Genomic DNA, 21,377 nt, shown 5'->3' with positions numbered 1-21,377 from the left:
AGCTTGGCAGGCAGCCCTCCTCCTCCAAAACACACCTCATAACGCTGCCTGCATGGCAGCCCCCGTGCAGACTGCATATGGGGCTGTGGCTCCAGGGCCGTCCCTGCCTAGGCACAGGGGGAGGCTGCACGCAGCGGGTCTGTGCCGCTCCTCCTCTCTGTTTTACGGAGCATTATCATCCCTTGTCCTGCTCTGCCTCTGGCATCTCTGAGAGTCCTCCCAGCTGCCCAGAAGCTAAATCCTGTGCTTTTTTTAGCGTCAGAGCATCTCTGAGTCTCCACTCTCGCTCCTTAAATTCCTGCATTCCAGCCCTGCTGGAGTGATGCCCCCAGGCTGGGACATAATTGAATCCCAGGTGCTGCTGCCATGCCCCAGAAGTGGACGGATATTGCTTCCTGCACGAGCAGCAGCCCTTGGTCCTTTCCCCCCTGGGGGGCCAGGAGGAGGGGGCATGTCAGGATTTTTAATCTGTCTGATTTTGTGCTGGTTCATGTAGGCCAGCCCCAAGCTCCCCACCCACCCCGCCGGCTGGCTCTTACCTCTTACAAAGACATAGGCGCTGACCGCTGTGGTGCCCTCGATTTTGGCATTGATGTACTTGTAATAGCAGCGGTAGTAACCCGTGTCATTGGCCTGGCTCTCCGTCAGCACTAGCACTTTGCAGTAGGGCTTCGTGCCGGTCCCCTCGCAGTCCTCTTCCCGGATTGCCCGGCCCCCACTGGGCGCTGCTGAGGCCATGAACTCAGTCTCCTTCTCCTTCCCACTGGGGTCCACCTTGCCCCCAGGCCACGACCACTCCAAGGGATGCTGGCCTCTGGACACGGGCAAAAAGGAGAATTAGCTTTGGGGCAATTAGAGTGAACACGGTGGGGGTTTAACAGCCCTCTGCTCTCCTCCCATGTGTACGCATGGCCTTGCACATGTCCCAGATAGCCATGGCTCTCAGGCTGGGGCACGGAGGAACAGCCCTCTTCCGCAGAGGGAAACAGGTGCAAGGAGAGGGCAAGCAGCTTCCCTAATCGCCCGGCAAGCAGAGGCCGGTCCCGTTCCCCAGGTCACCTCCAGGGCATGCCAGGCTGTCAGATATCAGACCCTCCCGTGACTTTGTCCTACTGCTATTGATGCCAGGACAGGGAGCCATACAGGGCCCTGAGGGAAAGAATCCATTTATTCTCTATTCCCCCTCATTATTAAAAGGGTTCAGAGCTATTAAGAAAGCACACGGACATGAAGAGTTCCCCTGGCTGAGCACAGCTGCTGGCTGGGACCTGTGTGATGAATGGAGTGGGAAGAAGAAGGAAGGAAGGAGAGCAGACTGGAGAGAAAACAAGAGAAAAGCAGGATATCAGGGATAGAGAAGAAACCTCCAGCTTGAGCATGCATGTGTGTATTTATATACAGCCAAGGATGCCCAGCATGGGAGATGTATGCAAGCATACACACAGGCACCCTACCACAGCTTGCTCTGACTGCTCTTGTTTACTACTGACAAACCAAGCTTTTATGCCATGCTGGAAGTTTCCTTCCGTGAAATCAGAGCCCCTTTGAGAGCACAGCCCAGTCCACACTTGAATGTTTGCCAGCGTAGCTGAAAGTCAGTGAAAAACGTGCAAAAAAGAGATGGGAAAAAAGAAGACACTGCAAGAGACAGCTGGGGGGCAAAAACGCCTTTTTGTCAGCACTGTTTGTGCTATTAGGAGAAACTGGATTCATCTCTTATCCCATTTGGGAATAGGCACATGGGCACAGGCAGCTCCTCAGCCACGGGACTGCCCAGGCAGGGCTGGGGCAGATGCTTCTGAGCACAGCCAGACCACAAGTGTCACCACAGCCAGATCCTGACTGCAAGGGACAGCGCAGCCCTTGCTGCTGCACCAAACACCCATTGCACCAGGCACAGAGCAGTGCCTGGCCCCTTCCCAAGGCAGAGCTGAGAGCTCCAACCCCCAGCTGAGCAAAGGAGCCCCAAAGCCCTTTGCGTTTGCTCAGGCATTTTTGGCACTCGGTGTGGAGCAGGGTAATTGTACAAGTCTCCAGTGTTTCCGCTTTCTGTTTGTTTACCCGCTGGGATTTTCACGCATTATCAGACCCACTTGTTTTATTAACCATCAAGGCCAGCAGTAGCTGAGTGACATGTATTTATATAAACACGGATAGGCCAGTGCAAACAGCCCTGTCAACCAGCCCATGGGCTGAACTAAAACATTCCTTGCATCATTTGCTGCTTGACCAGACCCAGCGGGGACACAGAAGGTAAAGGCATTAATGCGAGTCCAAGTTAGTGTCTCCAGTGTGTTAAGAGGACCAGAAGAAGGCAGGAACGAGGCCAGGCTCACCTGGATTTCTCTCTGAGGCTGCCCTATGCGTCTGGGAAAAGGTCCAGGCAGCACTTTGGGACTGCTCCCTCCCACCTATCTGTCATCTTTGAAGATTTGTTCCCAAGTTGTTTTCTTCCAGCTCTGTGATAACGTGTCTCTGGGCAACGGAGCCTGCTGATGCCAGCTGGAAACAGATGCACTGCAGGCTTCTCTGCAGCTGTTTTCCTAAATCTTTTCAGGACAGATGCTCTTCAAAGGAGTTGTTGCAATTGGCACTGCTTTTCTTCAGTCCTCTTTGAAGCTCCCACATGCGGTATGATGGGCAAAGATGGCTGTGGCTTCTGGCTTAGCTGGGATAAGGCAGATCCCCCCTCAGCAGCACAGAGGATGCTCACAGCAGTCACACACCAGTAGTAAGGAGCAGCAGGTGTGCTGTGTGCCCAGACAGTGCTGCAGAGGTGTTATGGCAGGGCATTGACTTGTCCTCAGGCTCCTCCAGCCCTGCTGCAGCACTCATTTCCTCCTCAGGAGCCAAGAGGGCTCTGGGGTCAAATACTTCCTTTCTGCCAGAGTAGGGTTTGTGCATTCGCAAACAGTTGCAAGTCAGCTCTATGAACAAGTCACTGGTCAGCAAAGGACACCCTTGCTCTTCCCCTTCTAAACACCATGGCTGAATGATGCTCCCTCTCACCCCAGGTACCCAACACCTGTGGGATGGGATGGGGCTGGCATGTCCATGACCAACTCAATCCCTCCGCAGGTTTCTGTTGTCGTGCAGCTGGCTCCTGTGGGCTCCGCTCCAACATCCATGTGTCGGAAGGGCACAAGCTCTCTGCTTCTCCCCAGTGCAAGCTGATGAAAGCATGAATGCAGAGATTCACAATGTTTTTTCCTTCCTTCTTGGGATGGGAGCTAATAAAAGACATACTGTCCATCAGCCCTTTCACCCTGCTGTGCCACATGCCTCGATCAAAACATCACTGTGGCTTCCAGCCAGCCCTGGCATGATCTGTGTTTGGAGGAATGCTCCTACACAGGTCCCCTGCTCTGCCTGGGGCAATGGGGGAAACTGCAGAGCCTCAGCACCCAGTGTCTCCTTGGGGTGTGCTGTGACTTTGGGCCTCTGTGAAGCATGCCCAGCTCCAGAGACATCGCTCATCCCATGGCCTGGTACAGACTCTGGTCACTTCTGGGGCAAGGAGGAGCAGGAAGGGGGCTGCTGAGCTGCACGTGTGGGAGATCCAGGCCAAGCTGATGGGAGCCTGAGAGCGCAGCTGGCTGCAGGACTCTCACGCTCAGTGGGTGAAGCAGGAAAGGTCTGTGGGGAGCCTCATGCAGGGGGATTGGGGCTCAGTTTACTGCCGCAGTGCTGCTTCGTGCAGGCCTGTGCTCCTGGCTCCAGGGCAGCTCGAAGAGCAGCCAGAGGACATTGTTCTCAAGGGAAGAACCAGGGTCAAACCAAAGCCACCTCCAACATGATCCTCAACAAAGAATCTCTGGATCCTGGATTTGATTTTGTACTTGTTTCTGCCCTACCCTGCCCCACCACCCTCTCCTTTGCCTGTTCTCTTGGTGGTCTGTGTGTTTTTCCCTTCAGCTCCCATTAACACAAGCCAGGTCTTCCCAGGGTGGGCCATAGTCCAGAGAAGAGGTTGGAGTAGCAGCTGGGTGTAATTAGAGTTCCAGGGACCAGGAAAGATTTACTTTTCATTCAAATGAAGTAATAGCATCCCACAGGCAAAACCTTCTCCTCAAGGCACGAGGCAAACATGGGCTTGAGAGCTCATAGGGAGAAGGGGAATCTCGGAGCCATGCTGAGACTTGTCACCTGTGGGTGGAGTGAAGGGCACTGCACAACCCCACAGGGTCACACCTTGGGCAACAGGATGCAGAGGCAGGGGGCAACATGGGAGTATATGGGCAGAGGGTGCATGGGTTTTAACAGTGCCTGCAGATGGCCCAGATGGCCATTTCAGTCCCACATAGCACCCGGGAGGCAGGGGTACGGATGTTCCTTGTTTATCTCAGCTGTGTCCATGCCAGCACACTGTATTGATGCTGCCCAGTGAACCTGAAAGACAAGCCTTGGCACTGCAGCTGGAAGCAGGGAGCTTGCTGTCACTTGGAGGACCTCTGCAGTTTGTATGATGCTCCCTGCAAGGCAGGCCATGCCAAGTCCATGCTGGAAATAATATTTTTTTCCACTGTGATTTTCCTTCATACTAATTGACAACTAGCAAGTGCACAAGGAAAGGGCAATCTCATCCTTCCCATCCAGGAAAAGAAAGGCTTTTCGCTTCATGGTGCTAAATAGGTATGTTCATGCTTGACCGCAAAAGACACTTTCTTTAACCACACCTCCAACTTCAGAATGTCCTTTAGCCTTGGATCAATCTGAAGGTAACACAGGGTTGTCTCTGCAGGTCCCAATTACCCATAGGCTTCCCTGCCTGAAGCTGCAGCAAGAACACAGGTCTGCTTCACTGTGTGTGGTACTCACAGCCAATGTGTGGTGGGAGTTGGTGGACAAATGTGTCCAGGGTGACCTGGGAAAGCCTTGCTGGCTCTGCAGAGAGTCAGCACAGCAAGAGCCAGAACCTCCAGACTCCCTCTCCACACTGCCCATGGCGGCTTGTGGCTGATCACAGCCCAGTCACACATTTCCAACAGCCTAGCACACACCTCAGGTCACTCTATGAACAAGCCCACAAACACTCAGCTTCCCAGACCATGTGGAATCAGCTCAGTATGAGCATCAACAGCCTTTCTTCTGTCTCTATTCCCTGGCAGTGAACTGATTCACAAAGTAAGAGTAATGCCATCTGTTCCAGAAAAAGTTAAATATGTTTGTGACAAGACGTGAACACAATACAAGCCAAATGTTTGTAGTAATAGCTTAGTGGTTATATATAACACTGAGAAATACCCATTTGAGGCCCATGCTGAATTTATACCCCTATTGAGCCCTAGCACTCAGATCCCAGGCACGGATCTGCTTTCAGCTGCTGGAGGGAAACTCCAGCTCTGTTTTTTTTTTCTCTTGGATGTGTTTTCCAAGATAAGGAGTAGTGATGAGAACATGTACAGCCAAATGCCCTAGTGTGGGACAAATCAGTTCAGACACAACACCTTCTCAGAGCCACAGACTCCAAAACGACCAGCTCCTCTCCAGGAGTTATTCACCCAGCCTGGCTTGGGCTTCTCTTCCTTCACCCTCAAATGTGCAAAGCAGAGCATAAAATCCCAGCTTTCTAGAAAAGCTGGCACCCTCTCATAACCACCACCAAGTACAGCCTTGTCTTCTTCCATGGACATTTCTCCATGTCCCCCAAATAATCTGCCAAATTTGGAAACCAGAACTACAACTCCAGCATCCTGATGAGGTGAGAACAAACATCAGAGACAAGACTAGGGAGTTAGGAAACCAGTTCCCCTAAAGAGCTTACAAGGAAGCTATCAGATCATGAAAGTGTTTCTCCTCCTTCTGCCTGCAGGACTCCAGCAGAGGTTATCATCGTCTCCTTTGAGATGCCTCCAGCTTCTTTTTCAATTAATTGATTAGATTAATTCACACTTGGTTCTTGTAGCAGATTTCTAACTAGCCATGCTTATCTGCAGGTATGCTGCAGCTAAGATCCCCCGACAGGCTCTCCTTGCCGGGTCCTTACCAGCTATGAGTGGTCTACAGGCAGAGCCATGCTTGCCTGTGCCATACCTGCAGGTGACGGTCAGCGTGTCCTTGGCGTTGATGATGTGTTCCTCCTCAGTGATGCTGAGAGTAGGGGGGGTCATAGAATAGCTGCTCACCAGATCTGTGGAGAGAATGGAGAGAGGGGGTGATGCAGACATCTGCTAGTGTGGATCCACTGATGTGGGCAGCAGCCAGATATCACGAGCCTGGACTGGAGCAAAGCTTCTTGAAGAAAACATCTCATAGAATCACACAATCATTATGGTTAGAAAAGACAACTAAGACCATCTAGTCCAACCATCAACCCATCAACACCATGCCCACTAACCATGTCCTTTAGTGCCACTCCATCTCTTAGGAGTCTGCACATACAAAGGTGTTTAATGCAAAGCTCACTGGGACTCAAGTGGTTCATCTGCAGCCCTTCTGGCTTTAGGGGACAGCTCTTCAGCACCATCTCTATAGCTGGGGCTTTGCAGCCCCTGGGTCCAAATGAACAGACGGGGACAGATGAGGGCCAGAAAAAGATCAGAAATCAGGGCATCGAGGCATTCCTTACCAGGTGATTTAGGCTGAGCTCACCTGGAGTACCGATAAATGATACACGCTAAACAGAGTCTTGATGATTTCTCTGTACTAATGCAATCAGGGCTACAAAAATCCACCTGCACAGGTAACACAAGTGCAACACTCTTGGATTTGTACAGAGGCTCTCAGGGGCCAGCAGGCCCTTCCGCCTTTGGGTACAGACAGTCACCTGAAGCAGGCTGAGCCTTTGGGGATTACAGCAGCGCCCTTCCCTTAGCACCACAGGGGACAGGAATTCCAGGAGTGAAACTATCCAGGCCCACAGGAGACACAGATAAAGACGTTATCACACACTTCTCCCAGCTTTTGTCTGGGAGAGTCCCACTCCTGGTGGGCTCACATCTCCGGCATGCAATGCAGGACACGCACCGTGCGAGCTGCTCATGGACAAACATCTCGAAGTACCGGTTACTCTCAGAGCTGTTTTCCATTAGCACGGTGCTTCTAACAGTCATTGCTTCATGATCTTTATCTTAAAACTCCAGCTTCTGGGGATACAAGATAATTCAGAAGAAAAGCTTTGATGACTGCAAGATGAGTGAGCAAACTAACCAGAAAGAGGGGGAAAAAATAGAGTTGTGAAATGTGAAAACGTGACTCAGGTAGACACTAAATGCTAAGGAAGAAAGGAATGCAATAAATATGTTGCTAGCTTGATTTTTATAGATGTGTGAGGTTTGTGCAATTGCAGTCTGCTCAGGTCTGTCTGCTTCCTTCATACCATTTAAACCCATTTATCAATCACAGAGAAACCTGGGAGAGCAGCGGCAATGCCACGTGAGGCCTCTAATCCAAAACCACAGCCTGCAGATGCAAACCTCCTAACAGGAGAGCCCTGCCACGCTCTGCAGGATGGCCGCAAACCTGCCTCGGCTCCCAGGGGCACCAAATGGTGGCTGGTCCCCTGGCAGCAGCAGGCCTTGGAGGGGCAGCACTCAGAGCCAGGCCGCAGGGAAGCCATGTCTGCGGCGGGTGCTGCAGAGGGACGTGCCGAGCAGCACCGCCGGGCCGAGCCTGCCGGCCTTGTTCTCCCCGATTGTTCTCCGTTTCCTTCCCGCCCGCGCGTGGCTCTGCAGCGGCCATCCCCACAGCTGCCCCCATGGCAACGGCGGGACGCAGGCCACCGCCGCCCACCATCTCCCCCGCCCCGGCCTTCCTCTGCCCGCGTGGAGCCCCGCTTACCATGGCTGGTCCCACAGAAACCCCTCAGTGTCAGCAATGTGCCAGCCACCACAGCAGCCGTTGCTTGGTGTTCAACCAGCCCGTGGGGTTGGTGTCACGGAGGACACTCTGCCTCCACCTCCCCTTCCCCAGTGCGGGGGGCTGGGGATGTCCTACACAAAAATGTGCCCCATGGGCTGTGAAAATAAACAAGCGCATTTTTGGTCAAATCCCTTCAAAATGTAACGAGGTTTATTAAAAAAGGCGGGGAGGAATCTGATCACTAAGCTGCACTTCCTATGAATGCCGGACACGCTTATCCCCCTGCAAACACCGCTCTCCAGATGGCCATGGCCTGTGAATCCCCCACACCAGCGAGTGGGCAACAGACCCAGGCTCACCATGGGGCTGGGTGGTTCCCTGAAAGCTCATCCCAAAACCTTGGCACCACTCAGAGCCCTAAAACTATGACCAGGGTGGGAGCCTCATGGCTGATGCCCAGAGAAGTAACCCCTGCCTGTCTTCACGTGCCATGGGGTGACCTGCTGCAACCAGCGCCGGGGGGTGGAGGGGAAGGGATCTGTGCAGGTTGAGGTTGTGGGATTCCTGCAGATGCATCCTGTCCACAGCACTCCACAAGTACAACAGGAAAAGGAACCATGGCTCCCTCTGAAAGCACCACAGTGTGGGGTTGGGGATGCTCCTGTGGCCAGCACCAGGCTGCGCCTTGTGGCCATCCAGCCTCCGCCCTGGCCTCTGGCTGATGGCAGCTTTGAGGTCTCCCTGAGCAGGTGCCCACAGCCACCTGTGGCACCCAGCACAGGCAAGGGATGCACGGGGCTGTCCATCTGCAAAAGCATCTTCAAGGCCAAGAACTTTCCCCAGAATCACCCTCCATCCCTCTCTGTGCTCACTAGCTGGATCCACCCCGTGCTGCCCCATCCCTCCCCCTGGGAGGGGGTGCCCCACCAGTGCTGATCTCGGCCATTAAATCTCCTCTGACCAGCACACAGATGGTTTGTGTCTCTGGCAAATCCCAGGGTGCGAGGGAGATGTCTCCAGAGCACTGAGAGTCTCCTCTTCTCCCAGTCCCTCCTTCCCCACCTCCAGCTCCAGTGATGCTTTATCTCCCCGGCTCGCGGGTGCACACTGAATCATGCCCTTGCGCGGGGAGAGCATTAATGTAATTAAAAAGGCATGCGGCAGCCCCGGCAGGCTTTGTTTTTTCAAGATGGTTTCCAAGCAAGTTGGCAGTGGGATATTAAAATAAACAGAAGGGGGATTGATGGGATGCGGGGAGAGGAAGCAGGATCCCACAGCCACTCACACCTTGTCTAATTTCAGAGAAGTGCACTTCCCAGCAGTTTTTCTAGCCTTGATCTCTCAGTACATGGCTCTGAAAGGGGCAAGGCTGAATCTTCTCCTTATCACTGGCAGCTCCATCGTTTTCCCCAGCTCCTTCCACCCCTCTTCCCACAGTCTGAAACCACCACAGCTCTCAGCATAACGGCAGGGCTGCCCATACAGCGTGCAGCCACGTCCCGCACCCTAAGGCCTGGCTGGGAAGCCATGCTCCCCCAGGAAGAGTTATCCACCCTAAAGTGCCCCGCAGAGACTGAGCAGCATGCAGGAAGCCCTGTGCCGGATCCTGCCTCCGAGCCCCTGCACACCCTGCAGCCCCTCTGTGCTTCCCCTTCCCTCCCTCTCTGCTGAGTTGGCCCTGCTGACTGATTAACGGGGTGCCTTTCCGGAGAGGCATTTTGTTCACACTCTGTCCTTCTCGCTGACTTCCTTCCCCGGTGCTGGGTTGGATTGCTCCTGCTGCAGCCACCACGAGTCTCCACCTAAACCAGCAAAGCTTGTGCTCCTGCCACCGAAGTCAGCGCCTGGGGGTTTTGTGATCAGAGCTGGACAATAACATGCATGCAGCAAAGCTCCCCTGGACACTCTCTCTATGTGCTTTTGGCCCTGATCCCTCCAGCTTTCCCTTCTTGCTCAGCTCCTCTTCCCCTCTCTCCTGTGCTCAAGCAAAGCCACCCTGGTTCTGCTACTGCTCTATCTTCACTCTGGGCGCGGCACTACCAGATAGCCTGATGCACTTCTCTTCAACAGCATCTTCCATTTTTCTTGGGTCTCACCCCCAGCCTGAATCCTTGGCTGCCCCAAGCTCAGACCCACTAGGGAGGCTCTCCCTGCACAAGCAGGGCAAGGCACGCACTTAGCAGCTATGCTGCATGATGACACGTCTATGTCAGCAAATACCTGCTCCTGGCAAGTCAATGACAAAATACCAGTACCTCGCTGGCAGCTGGGGAAACAGATTGAACAACCCTTTTTGATGCAGAAGAGTGGCAAACACTGGCACTGGGGAAGAGGGGCAAATCTCTTCTCTGGGTTTCCAGGCTGGGCTCATCAGAATTAGCAGCATTTGCCTTCAGAACTCCACATGCACCGTTTCCCCTTGCCCTGCAGACCTAACCCTGGCAAACACAGATGCAATCCCCCTACTCTGCTCCAGTCACCCCTTCCCCACACAACTGTCTGGGGACAGAGGACCTTTGCCCACACGCAGACACACAGAAAGCCCACGTGCCAGCGGCAGAACCACACCAGCATCCCCCTGCAGGGCTGTAGTTCCCACTTGGACCAGCTCCTGCCCACGCCTGGGGTAGGCATCCAGCCGTGGGCTGGAGCAGCAGAGCACAAGCGTCATGCACACGAGGAGCAGGGAGCTGGCAGGGCAGCAAGGGGAGGATCGATGCATGGCTGGCATCTCCTCCTCTTGTTTTGCAGAGAGGTGTTATATCACACACGGATGAGAAATGAATGGCTGTGGGGATGAAACACCAGGTGTTTTCTCTCCAACCTGACAGTGGGCAGGCCCTAAAGCATGGTGAGAACGGACACCAAAACAGAGCAGCCCCGGGATTGCAAGGAGGGTGCTGCTCCCTTGGCCACAGAGATTTACATCCATGGACCTCCCATCCTGAAATGCCATCAAACATCAGTGTGGCGGGGCCATGCCCTCACCACTCTGTGGATATTCACAAAGCATCAGGTGCTCCTTCGCTCCAAACAGGGAGCAAAGATGTGCAGGGATCCCTGCAGGGATTTCCTTCAAGGGAGGCAGGAGATTAATAATTGCAGGAATTCAATCAGTGCTCACAGAGTACTGGGCTGATCATCATTAGCGGGTGCTGAAGCCTTCCTGTCCAACACTACAGCACAACAGCCCCGCGGCTGCAGCCCAAACGGCTGCCAAAGCCTCAGTGCTAGCACCCCAGGGACTGCTTCACCTCTCAGTGCTCATAGGCTTTAAGTAACTGGCTATTTTTTATTAGCAAGGCACAAAATCCCATAACCCCTGCACTGGTGGGGAATGAAGCAAAGTTGCGAGCCTTCTGGGTACCTACAGCTTTCAGACTTGCAAGCTGGCGGCCCCATCAGGAGACAGAAACAGAGGAGTTCAACACAGAGCGCAGCATGGAAGCACCCAAACCATTGTGTGCCACCGCTTCGGGCACCCAGCACGGGCACAGCCGCCCACATGCCAGGAGCAGCCGCCACGCTGTGCCCTGCAGCATCCCCATCACACAGAGTGTTTATCTGTCTGCCTCTCTCCTCTCCCCCCGCAGGAAGCACTATCTCACCATCGCCCTGCTCGCTCCGGCCCGGTTTCCTGTTCCATCCTGCCAGGTTTACCCTGCTTTTTCCTCCCGCCCTCCCCCTGCCCCATAGCTCTCAGGCCATGTTTGCATTTCTGTCTCCTGCCGCCTTTCCTCTCCCTCCCCCCGGCGCTCGCTCCCCACTCCATCCTCCCCGAGAGGCTGAGTCCTGAGCCAAAGTTAGCCTCTGTCAGGTACCCCGCGTCCGGCCCGGGGCAGAGGGTCAGCCGGGGCCACCCTGCAGACCTCCTCCAGGATCTCTGCTGTCAGCAGCCTCCTCGTGCCCCAGGGGAGCGGCTGTTTGCTGCTCTCGCTGGGCCGGGGATGCTCCTGCACATCACAGCCAGTTTCCCAACCAGCCCGCCCTTCGCTGCTGGCCAGACACCGCTTTGTTTGGTCCCTCACTCCTTGGATTGCTCCGGGTTTGTTGGCTGCCTGCTCCTGCCCGGAGAATCCTTTTCCTGCTTTTGAGATAGAGGATGCTCCAGCCATCTGTGTGTTTTATTTCCTTGTAGAAACTAACAAACCGAGGATTGCTTCCTCTCCCTGACATTTCGGAGGGCAGCTCCGGCGCAGCGGGATGCACAGTGCCTGCAGACAGGAACAGCCCCATTCTGTCTGCAGGATTCACTCCCCAAGGGCCAGAAAGCCCCAAAACTGCCAGAACGGGCAGCTCCCACCCTGCCACCACCCCCGCACAGCCCTGCTTAGCATACATGGCCACCACTCTTGCAGTGGCCCCTATTAGCTGCACGGCTAAACGTTCGCAGAACTCAATTAAAACTACCCTCCCACATCCTAAGGACTGTCAGGTTCCTTCTTTTCCTGTTTTAATTTACTTCTTTCCAAATCTCACCCTGCTCATGTTCTCTGCCCCCGCAGGACGTGATTAGTGTGGCATAAGAAGAGCAAAGGGATCGGATGGCTTCTGGGGACCAGTGACAGAACCAACGCCATTTGCTGCACCTCTTACCTGAAGGGATACAATGCACAGACCGTGAGCGTGGATCAGACTTGGTACCTGCTACACCACCATGGCTGGCACAAACTGTGAGGCAGACAGCAAGGTCTCGCTGCAGAGGGAAGTGGAAACCTGGGAAGCGGTGCTGATGGGACCAGGATCTCTATGCACACTTGTCTTTGCCACCATTAGTCACATCCCTGCCACCAGCTGATCCCCGAGCCGTGCTCAGGTGAAGCACCCTGTGACGAGAGCTGGAGCTGTGCTGGTGGGAGGGCAGAGCTCAGCGAGGTGGCAGCCACCTCTTGGTGGGAGATGTATCTAACTGGGAAGCCAGAGGGATCTCCAGGGCCGCCATTAAGCGCAAAGAGAAAAGGGCAGTGGCATTTGGAAAGAAAATAAATCAAGTTGTACGTTTGCTTTTTGCTTGATGTGCGTAGGTTTAACTGCCGGCCTTTGGAGTTTGGCCCTTCCCAAGACTGTTGGCTTGTGGATGGGCTGAGCGGGTCAGCAAAGCAATGCCCAGACCGCATCAGGATGGGCTCCTCTAGGCACCTGCAAGGCACGCAGCTGAGCTGGGAGGCACTGTGCCAAGAGGAGAAGCCCTGCTGCTCCATCTCCCCATCCCTGGTGTTTTCATCCAGATGTTTGTTACTTGGCTGTCAGCAGAAATCAGCGCAGAGCCCTCCAACCACGCAGCTGCCCCGGAGCTGGCAGTGCCCGCTCTGCTCTGCAGCACGACCCATCCTCGAGCTGCTCTCCAGCTGCTGAGCGCAGGTGAAGCTGATGAACAGGGTGAGTGGGGGAAAAAACAGTTTTGCAATTAGGTGATTATCTTGGCCTTGGAAAACATGGATTCAATTCTCCATCTGCTCCAGGCTCCCCCATAATGCAGCCTCTGTGCACTTCCAGCCCTACCTCTGGAAAGGGGAGAGCAGCAGGAATGAGGCTGCTTTAGCTTGGGAAAAAAATCTCAAGGAAGAAAGGAGGAATCCTTACAGCTCCTGATGAAAGATAACATGGAACAAGGAAAACAGATTTATCCCAGAGTCAATGCAACATTAAAAAGCTCCATTAGATGAAGACAGGTCCAGAAAGTAGGAACCACAAGCAAAGGGCAGGAGGAACATTAACTTCCTGATCATCAAAGCCAGGTTTTCAAGCAACAAGTATAACCTAAAAATAATCATAATGAAAAAGCAAAGGGAAGAGTGGTCACGGGCATGAGAGCACGCTGCTGCCTGGGGAGCCTGAGCGCATGGAGCCCTCCACGTGCAGTCTCCATGTGCACACCCGCACGTGTGCATGGCGCATCCGCACGGCCCCTACTGCTGCCGCCACCGGAGTGGGCACAGGGGAGGGGGGGGGCAGGAAGATCACAGGGATCTGCTTCAAAGAAGCGTTCGTCATCGGGGGCAGCGGCGGAGGAAGGAAACCTCAGGTACGAGGTCAGACGTGTGAGCAGGGAGCACTGCGGGAAGAGCTGAGTGATCGCTGCAGATCCAAGAGCCCCCCTGGCATCCACGAGCAGGGAGATAAGGAATTTCAGCCGAAAAACACTGCAGCACAGTGGGCTTTCTGCCACCCCTGAAAGCAGCTGGAGCTGGCCAAACCCAGAGTCATGCCTGACACGGTTAATAAAAATCTGACTGCTCTCTGCGGGATCCCCGAGAGGAACAGGATTGGAAAGGAGTGAGGCAATGCTCTGCCCGTGCGCAGGGCGCTGCTGGGCTGCTCCTCACCCCAATGAGCCAGCAGGTCCTGCCTTCTTTCTCCCTGCCAGCACTGCAGGGTGCCCAGTGTGTGGTGCGGACACGCTCTGGGTTTCTCTTGGCACCCAGCTGAGCCCACGAGCCAGGACCCGCTGCAGTGGGAGATGATAATCACTGGCTCCGAGAGCCAAAGTGCATCGGGGCATTCGCGTCACTCGAGATTAGCTGGCTGGTGAACATCTGCACAGCTCTCTCTCCACCTCCTCATAACACCCCTCATGCAGATATGAAACTCATCTAACTCCCTTCCAAGAGAGGCTGAGTTTGAAATGTCACACTGTAGATCGCAGCAGGACTCCCACGATGGAACACCCAGCCCAAATGGCAGCGTTGGGCTGCGGTGCTATTCGAAGGCCAGCAAGCTACACCACCTTACACTGCTTTTAAAAATAGCTTCCAAGGGGGTTACCAAGCTCCATAACAACCTGATTACAAAGCTCGTACCCAGAGGCTGACAGTTGTTTTCCCATTCAAAGGTGCTTCCCTTCCGCACAGCCCAGCGGGCAGAGCACGCAAGCAGCTCGATGGGAAGGAAGCGCTGACACATGCGAATGACTTCCACTGGAGGAGCAGAGTACCAACAGGGGGAATGGTGCTAAGGAGACCACACGCCACTTCCTCGGCTGCTGCTGCCTGCTCATCACCAGGTGCCCACGGCCTCATCGTGTGATGGGAAGGCGTTGGCTTGGGACCATTTTGCCAAGGCATTGGACCAAGGGGCTGAGGAGAGACACGGGCAGGGGGACCAGAGCCCCTCCACTGTTTCACCATGGGCATCTCTTCTCACTTGTACAACTTCCCTAAGTTCACATGGGGCCCTGTTTATTTTTCTTTCTTTTTTTTTTTAAACCCACTATTGGACTGAGAAGTGTTTTTCTTTTGGAAAAGGTGACTGTGGGGCCAACACCGCATGGAGTCTCCTGCTGCCTTCCATCACCACCAGAACTCCAGGGCCAATGCTTACCTACGACAAAGGCAGCTTTGCCTTCCCACTATCATATAAAAGCAGACCCCGGCACTCCCCCTCTGCCCCATACATTCTTTGAAATGCCACCCAGGCTTTGCTAGTGCCCTGACCAATTGGCTCTTCTGTTCTGTGCACTGGAACATCCCAGGGGGAAGAGAGGATGGACAGTGTATGCCCAGATCCCATCCCAACACAGAGTCCTTGGGCCAGATGCCCCACAAAGCATCACTGGGTGACTCCATTTGCAGCACAGCATTGCCCCCCACCTCATTCCATCCCAGCACAACAGCCCTGTGCTGCCCATCCATCAGCTCGAGGACATCCGTGGTGTGAATGCATGCATCTCCCATAGGACACCCTGCACCGCAGCCATCCCCCACCACTGAACATCTGCACTTTGCTTCCTGAGGGCCAAGCGCTGCGGCACCATGATGGGATGATGGCCACTCAGAGCAGATCATACCGGGGACAGCTCGGGCTGGGTCAGCCCATGGCGAAGTGATGGATTTCTGTGGGCACTCGGTGCCATCACCTCTGCTGGATGCCGTTTCCTTCACTGTCATCACTCTGAGCTGGCAGTTTCCAAATCCAAATACAAACCACGATTTGTGCCCAACCCTCTGCCCTGATAGATATCAAGATTTACTGCTGTCCAAGGAAACTATTGACTTTACCCTTACTTTTGTCAGTATTTATTTTTTTAGGTCACCACAGCCAACATCCATCTCAGCAGACGGCGGTGTTTCAGAATGAGGGAAAACAAGTCGCAGGCGGAGGGCTGAGCCCTGGAGTCAGCCCACAGCACACGCACGTCTGCACGGCCATGCACATGCTTCCCCAGCCAACATGGGTCCCATGCACTTTCCCACATGAGGAAACCATGCTGGGTTCGGGGTGCTCCTTTGCTTCACCCTGCCCATCCCCGGGCAGCTCCCCAACAAAAGCCCTTCAGCACTGCTTGGAGGCTGGCATAGAGTGCCTCCAAAAGACGCCTCTCTCCCCCGCTGGCTGCAGGCCATGGGGTGGACAGCATCCTCAGCTTTGCTGTGACTGCGTCCGGGTGCGATGATGGCTGTGGCAGGAAGGTGCCGCGGGAAGTTAGCTCACACTGCTGCGATGTGAGCGTGCATCACGCGGGGAAGTGACGCCAGGAGCAGCGTGCGTAACTTCAAACAAACAACTCACACTGCGCACGCTGCTGCTTTCTCTGCCCCGGAACAGCCAGGGAGGACGCCAAGGCCCTGTTATGCATGCAGGGATCCAGCTGAGCCCTGGTCTGGGGCAGGAGGTGGGGGCTCTCCTGCTGCCTCCCCCATCCACCAGGCCTGCGTGCATCCGTGGCACTGGCTGTGGTGGATGCTTGGGGTCAGGGAGGGCGATGCTCAGAGGGCACAGAATTTTAACATTCTTAATATTGCTCGGCTGAAACGGAATTGGCCAGACACACATCTTGGAGATCCCAGTGCCCCAGGGAACACAACACTCTCCAGGCAGCAAAGGAGCAGTGATCCCTTCACATGAGCCATGCGCACCCTATGCACGGTGATGTCAATCTGTGTGCTGCACAGAGTCAAACTGAGAGTCCATCATCCACATGGGGGGTAAGGGCTGCTCTGCTTAGGGCTTGCTCTTCAAAAAATACAGTCTCTCTGTACATTCTGCCCTTTTAAAATACATTAATTGCCATGGAAACAATGCTCTTATTGGTATGGGAGCAGCCTGGTGGCCTCCACAGATGCGAGATAAAAATCAATGAGTACATTGAAATCCAGGCTGCATTTTGGGACCTTCTGTGGTTTGGGGGCTGGTCACTGTGGGCACACACATGAGAAGCTAGGAGGATGCCATCTCCTACGGAGAGAAAGCAGGGGACAACGCAACGTGCAGTGACATCTGTGCTCAGTTGTTGCACCCCTGCATGGACAGCGGTCCCAGTGCTGATGTCTGTGCTCAGCTACAGCTCGTGGTGCTGCTCACACCCCACTCCTGGCTGCCATTCACACCTCCATTGCCAATGAGCAGAAAATCTTACCTGCACACCAAGCAGCGCCTGGGGAAGGGCTACGGGTGCCCTCCCTGCCCACAACCATCCCAGCACAGGGCCAGAACTGCCCCGCTCCCTGCCGTGCCGCCCAGCGCAGAGCTCCCCGTGCTGTTATCAGGCAGTGACAGTTTCCGCCATCAGATTCCTCCTGTCCGTCAGGAAAGCTAAATAAGGAACATCGTTCAGGCGGCTGCAGGAAGAGGGGAAATGCAGGGACATCCGGCCCAGCTGCCAATTTTTCCTTTCCCATGAACCACCGCTGACCTCCGCCAGGGAGAACCTGGACACCGAGCCTGGCACCGGCACCGCACGGTTTTGCTTAACCCTACCCTGCGCAGGCACTGTCACTGTCACAGCACCATGTTCACTCTGCTGTGTGCAGAGAACCGCTGTTCTTGGGGTTCTGGATGCACCAAAGGGTCTCAAGAGCATCACTGTGCTGCTCTGGGTCCCTCCTTGTATGCACAGGCAGGTCAAGTCCCACCTTCCCCCTTCATCTCTGCTCACTACACAGCTCTGTCCATCGCTGATGGAGGATGGAGACCAGGAAGGTCTGCAGCCCTTTTTATGCCCTGTTTGGGGATACCCCTGGTTTCTTTCTGCCTTTCCCTGAGCAGAAGGCTTCGTATGGTCGCTCTGTGCCCAGATGCAGGAGAATGTACTCAGACGTCTCACAGCATTCCCCACAGCCCTGCCCCATCGCCTGGAGCCTTTCCAGGACCCCCTGCGCTGATCCTCCCCATTAGCACATGACGTCCGTCCCACGGCACCTCCACGCTTGGCCCGAACGATGCTCACGCTGGGAGGCGGGGGCAGAACCGCAGCAAGAAAAACAATTAGCACGTGGGAGAAGCTGTAAGGTGAAACACGAGTCACTGCCTGAGACCTGTTTCTGATCCCTCAGCATGGAAACGACTCCAGGACAGACTTCTGCCTGTAAAACCAGGGGGACTTTCACCGGGAGCCTCCTCGCCCACTTGAGCGCGGGCCATCTCCGTGCTAACAATGAGCACCGCAGATGGGCAATAACACTTTGTGCTGAAAACATCACAACTATTCCAACCAGAGAGAAAAAGTCCCCCTGGGGCCCGGTGAACCCTCCCTTGTAACAACATGAAACAAGAAACAAAGGTCTGGGATAGCCAGAGGCAATAAAACCCTGGAATTAATTTAACCAGTCACTAGATGCCAGTGCAGCTGCAGCAGCATTTCTTTTGCTGATGAAAGTCTCGGGATAAGCTCAGCTCTGGTGCAGGGCACGGTCCTGGGCTCCTCTACAGGACCCTCCTGGGGCAGTGTCCCCTTTCCTAGGTGGGGATGTGGAGGAGTGGAGATGTCACCATGTGCCTCAGCCCCGGGTGACACCGCGCTCCTCATCCCCCCACCGCAGCCACCCACAGGGAACCACCGCGCCGTGATTCTGCCCATCCTGCCCAGCGGAAGAGCTCTGCGGTGTTGGGTTGTTTCTCACAAGGAAACCACTGCAACCTCTCCCCGGGCAGCGGGATCCGGCTGGCACGGGGCTCTGTGCTTCTCCCCACACCTGCAGGACCCTCTGGGCTCGGTGCAGCCTTGGGTGGGATGAGCATGGCATAAACATGCAGCCTCCCAAAACTACAGGCCCCAACCCTTCCCCCTGTTGCTTGAGGCTGTTTAATCCAGCAGCCTGAATGCAAAGATGCAGGTGATGCTCACTCTGCAGGTGCACCCTGCGGGGCTCATGCTGCTCCCCAAAGCCGCTGAGGGCTGAGCACCCATTAAGGGCCCCCACTTCTTTGGCACAGCGGCACCCCAAGCACTGCAGGTGCCTTGCACAGTGCTGGAGAAGTGGCAGCCCAGCCCCGGCCCCACCACTGTTCCCGTGGGATCCCACTCTCCCTTTCCCTCCCCAGGAACTGCCCTGAGAACAGCCTGTTCCCTCCCAGAGCACCTGCCCTTCCCACGCTGGCCCTGGAAAATGCTGCAGGGCTGAGACCCCCCCCCGGGATGGGGATCTCCCGTGGAGCCGAGGGGCAGCACGGAGGGTGGGTGGGTCCCTCCTGGTCGACTTCATTGTGCTGCTGGGGGCGTGCCCCCCCCAGCCAAACATCAAACTGAGCTCATCCACCCATCCCTGCAGCGGTTTGCGCAGGCAGCGAGCTGCGGGTTGGCATGCCCAAGCCGAACCCCAGGGCAGGGAGAGCAGCCCACTCCCTCCAGGTTTTCCTTAAGCAAACGGTGAGGCCACAGGTGCCCCCTCCCCAGCACTGCTGTCCCAGCCCTGTCTCTGCCTCGCCACCAAGCGACTGGGCTGAATCAGAGCAGGGCTTGCTGCGCGCTCTCAGGTTTTTGCATGAAAGGGTGTTGCTGAAATGGCCCACGTTTATTGCTCGCCATAAAGCAAGTGCTCCAAATCCCATCTGCGAGCACAAGTGTTGCTGCTGGCAGGGGCTGGCTGTGCACCCGGCCGGGAGGTCTGTGTTCTCCAAGGAGGGCAGCAGCAGCCGCCAGCGCCATCGGCTCACGTCCTATACAAGCACAGGCCCTTCCTTTGCACCATGGGGTCGTGCTGCAGGAACAGAGCAGGGTGTGAGCGATCCCACTGCTGTGCATGGGGGCTGACCCTGGGATGCTCCATCCTGGGGTCACCGTGCAGCTGGGGCACAGCGAGAGCCCACCTCCTCCCACCGAGCAGGGCAGCGGGGTGCAGGGACAAGCAGGATGCAGCGCCAGGACGGGCTCTCTGCGGTCTCAAACCGAGCTATTCCACCATCCCCACATGGAGCAATCTCACACTCACATCCCTATTTGTGAGGGGAGCAAATATTGGCACTCAGTTGGCAGCACTGAAAAATTGGTCTCAGGTAAAGCTGGACAGAAGGCAGAGATTGCAGATGACCTTTAAGTTCTCTAGCAACCCACGCCATTCTATGACTGTGAGAGAGGTACAGTCCCCTGCTCGAGCTCCACGCCGCCCTTCTGTGCCACACTCACCAGGCAGCTCAGCACAGCCCTGCGTGAGACCCGCACTGCGCCCACACCACTCCCTGCACCTCGGGGAGATGGAGGGATGTGGCACGGCCACGCGCTGCTTTGCAGATCGCTAACGAGAGAGCTGTGAGCAGCTGCATCTCCAGCACGGTGCCACCCGCAGCAGGTCCCTTGGTGGAACTGGAGCCATCCGTGTCACGGCGGGCACAGCGTGCTGGCAGTGCCAACTGCAGCGGTGCTGCCCGTACCCCGCTCTGCACCGCCACACCCAGACCCTCAGCCCTCCCGTGAGGCAACGCCGCTGCTGACCGTGAGTCACTGAGCTGAAGGCTACAAAAATTCTATTTGAGCCCCCGAATTTGTTTCCCTGCGTTACTCCTGCGTTACCAACTTCCCATTGGTCTCCCTTCCATCTGTAGCGCTCGACTCACGCCAGCTTCGTCGGGCTTTGCTGCCCCATCCCCGGCGGCGCCCCCCCCCGGTCCGCACCCCACGGTCAGAAGGGAACCGCATCCACCTGCCCATTGCCGCAGCCGCGGGGCTCAGCTCGCCGCCCTCAGCCTCTCGCCAACCCCCCGCCCTGGGGGGGGTCCCAGGTTGGGCCACAGCGACCGCCACGGGGTGGGTGGGCAGCGGGTAGGGCAGCGCACGGACACTCTCCTCCTCCTGCCCTCCCAGCACAACGCCCGACGCTCGGAGCGACGCCTCTGCCTACGAACAACAAAGGAGCGGAGCGGGGGCTGCCCTCCGGCCGCAAAGGAATCCCCACCGTAACACCCCGAGGACGTTTCCCCCCGATCGGACCGCGCACACCCGCGGCCCCGGCACGGCGTCACAGCCGTCGGGGACAGCCGCGGTGCGCCCCATCGGGGCTGGGGACAGCGGCGGGACGCTGCGGGGCGCGCGACAGCCCTACGAGCAGTGCCCTCCCTGTATCTCCGCGGGACACCCCTGCACCGGCCCCGTCGGGGCAGCCGAACCCCCCGCACCGCCGCAGGTGCCCGGGGCAGCCCCGCAGCGCGCCCCGCAGCGCTCACCTGCCTCCGAGACAATGCCGAGCCACAGCCAGAGGGGCAGCGTGCAAACTCTCTTCATCTCCGGGGCTGCGGGCGGCTCGGAGCGGTACGGAGCGCCCCGCGCCCGAGCTCTGCTCCCGGCGCTCCCCAGCTGCGGCGACGCGCGGCGGCGGGCGGGGAGGGAGCACCGGGACCGCTTCCTTTTCCTCCGCCCGCCCGGGCCG

General features: G+C 56.2%; 1 protein-coding gene across 3 annotated transcripts in view; it reads right to left on the bottom strand.

Moving 5' to 3' along the window:
* FLT4 (fms related tyrosine kinase 4) overlaps positions 1-21,371 on the bottom strand; it is a 47,666-nt gene extending 26,295 nt beyond the window's left edge. The window contains exons 1-3 of one of the 3 annotated variants that reach the window (XM_021410442.1): positions 21,175-21,371; positions 6,034-6,130; positions 540-814 (exon numbers count right to left, since the gene is read on the bottom strand). In XM_021410442.1, the coding sequence (XP_021266117.1) occupies positions 540-814; positions 6,034-6,130; positions 21,175-21,232 (430 nt within the window). In that variant the 5' untranslated portion in view covers positions 21,233-21,371. Of the gene's footprint in view, positions 1-539; positions 815-6,033; positions 6,131-17,155; positions 20,969-21,174 lie in introns of those variants that run through there. The other 2 variants (XM_021410441.1, XM_021410440.1) reach the window with 2 other exon arrangements.

This window comes from Numida meleagris, chromosome 12 (genome assembly GCF_002078875.1).
Source record: "Numida meleagris isolate 19003 breed g44 Domestic line chromosome 12, NumMel1.0, whole genome shotgun sequence".
In the NCBI taxonomy this organism is placed as follows: domain Eukaryota; kingdom Metazoa; phylum Chordata; class Aves; order Galliformes; family Numididae; genus Numida; species Numida meleagris.
Note: the sequence above shows the minus strand (reverse complement) of the source record. Positions and strands in the feature narration are given on the sequence as shown.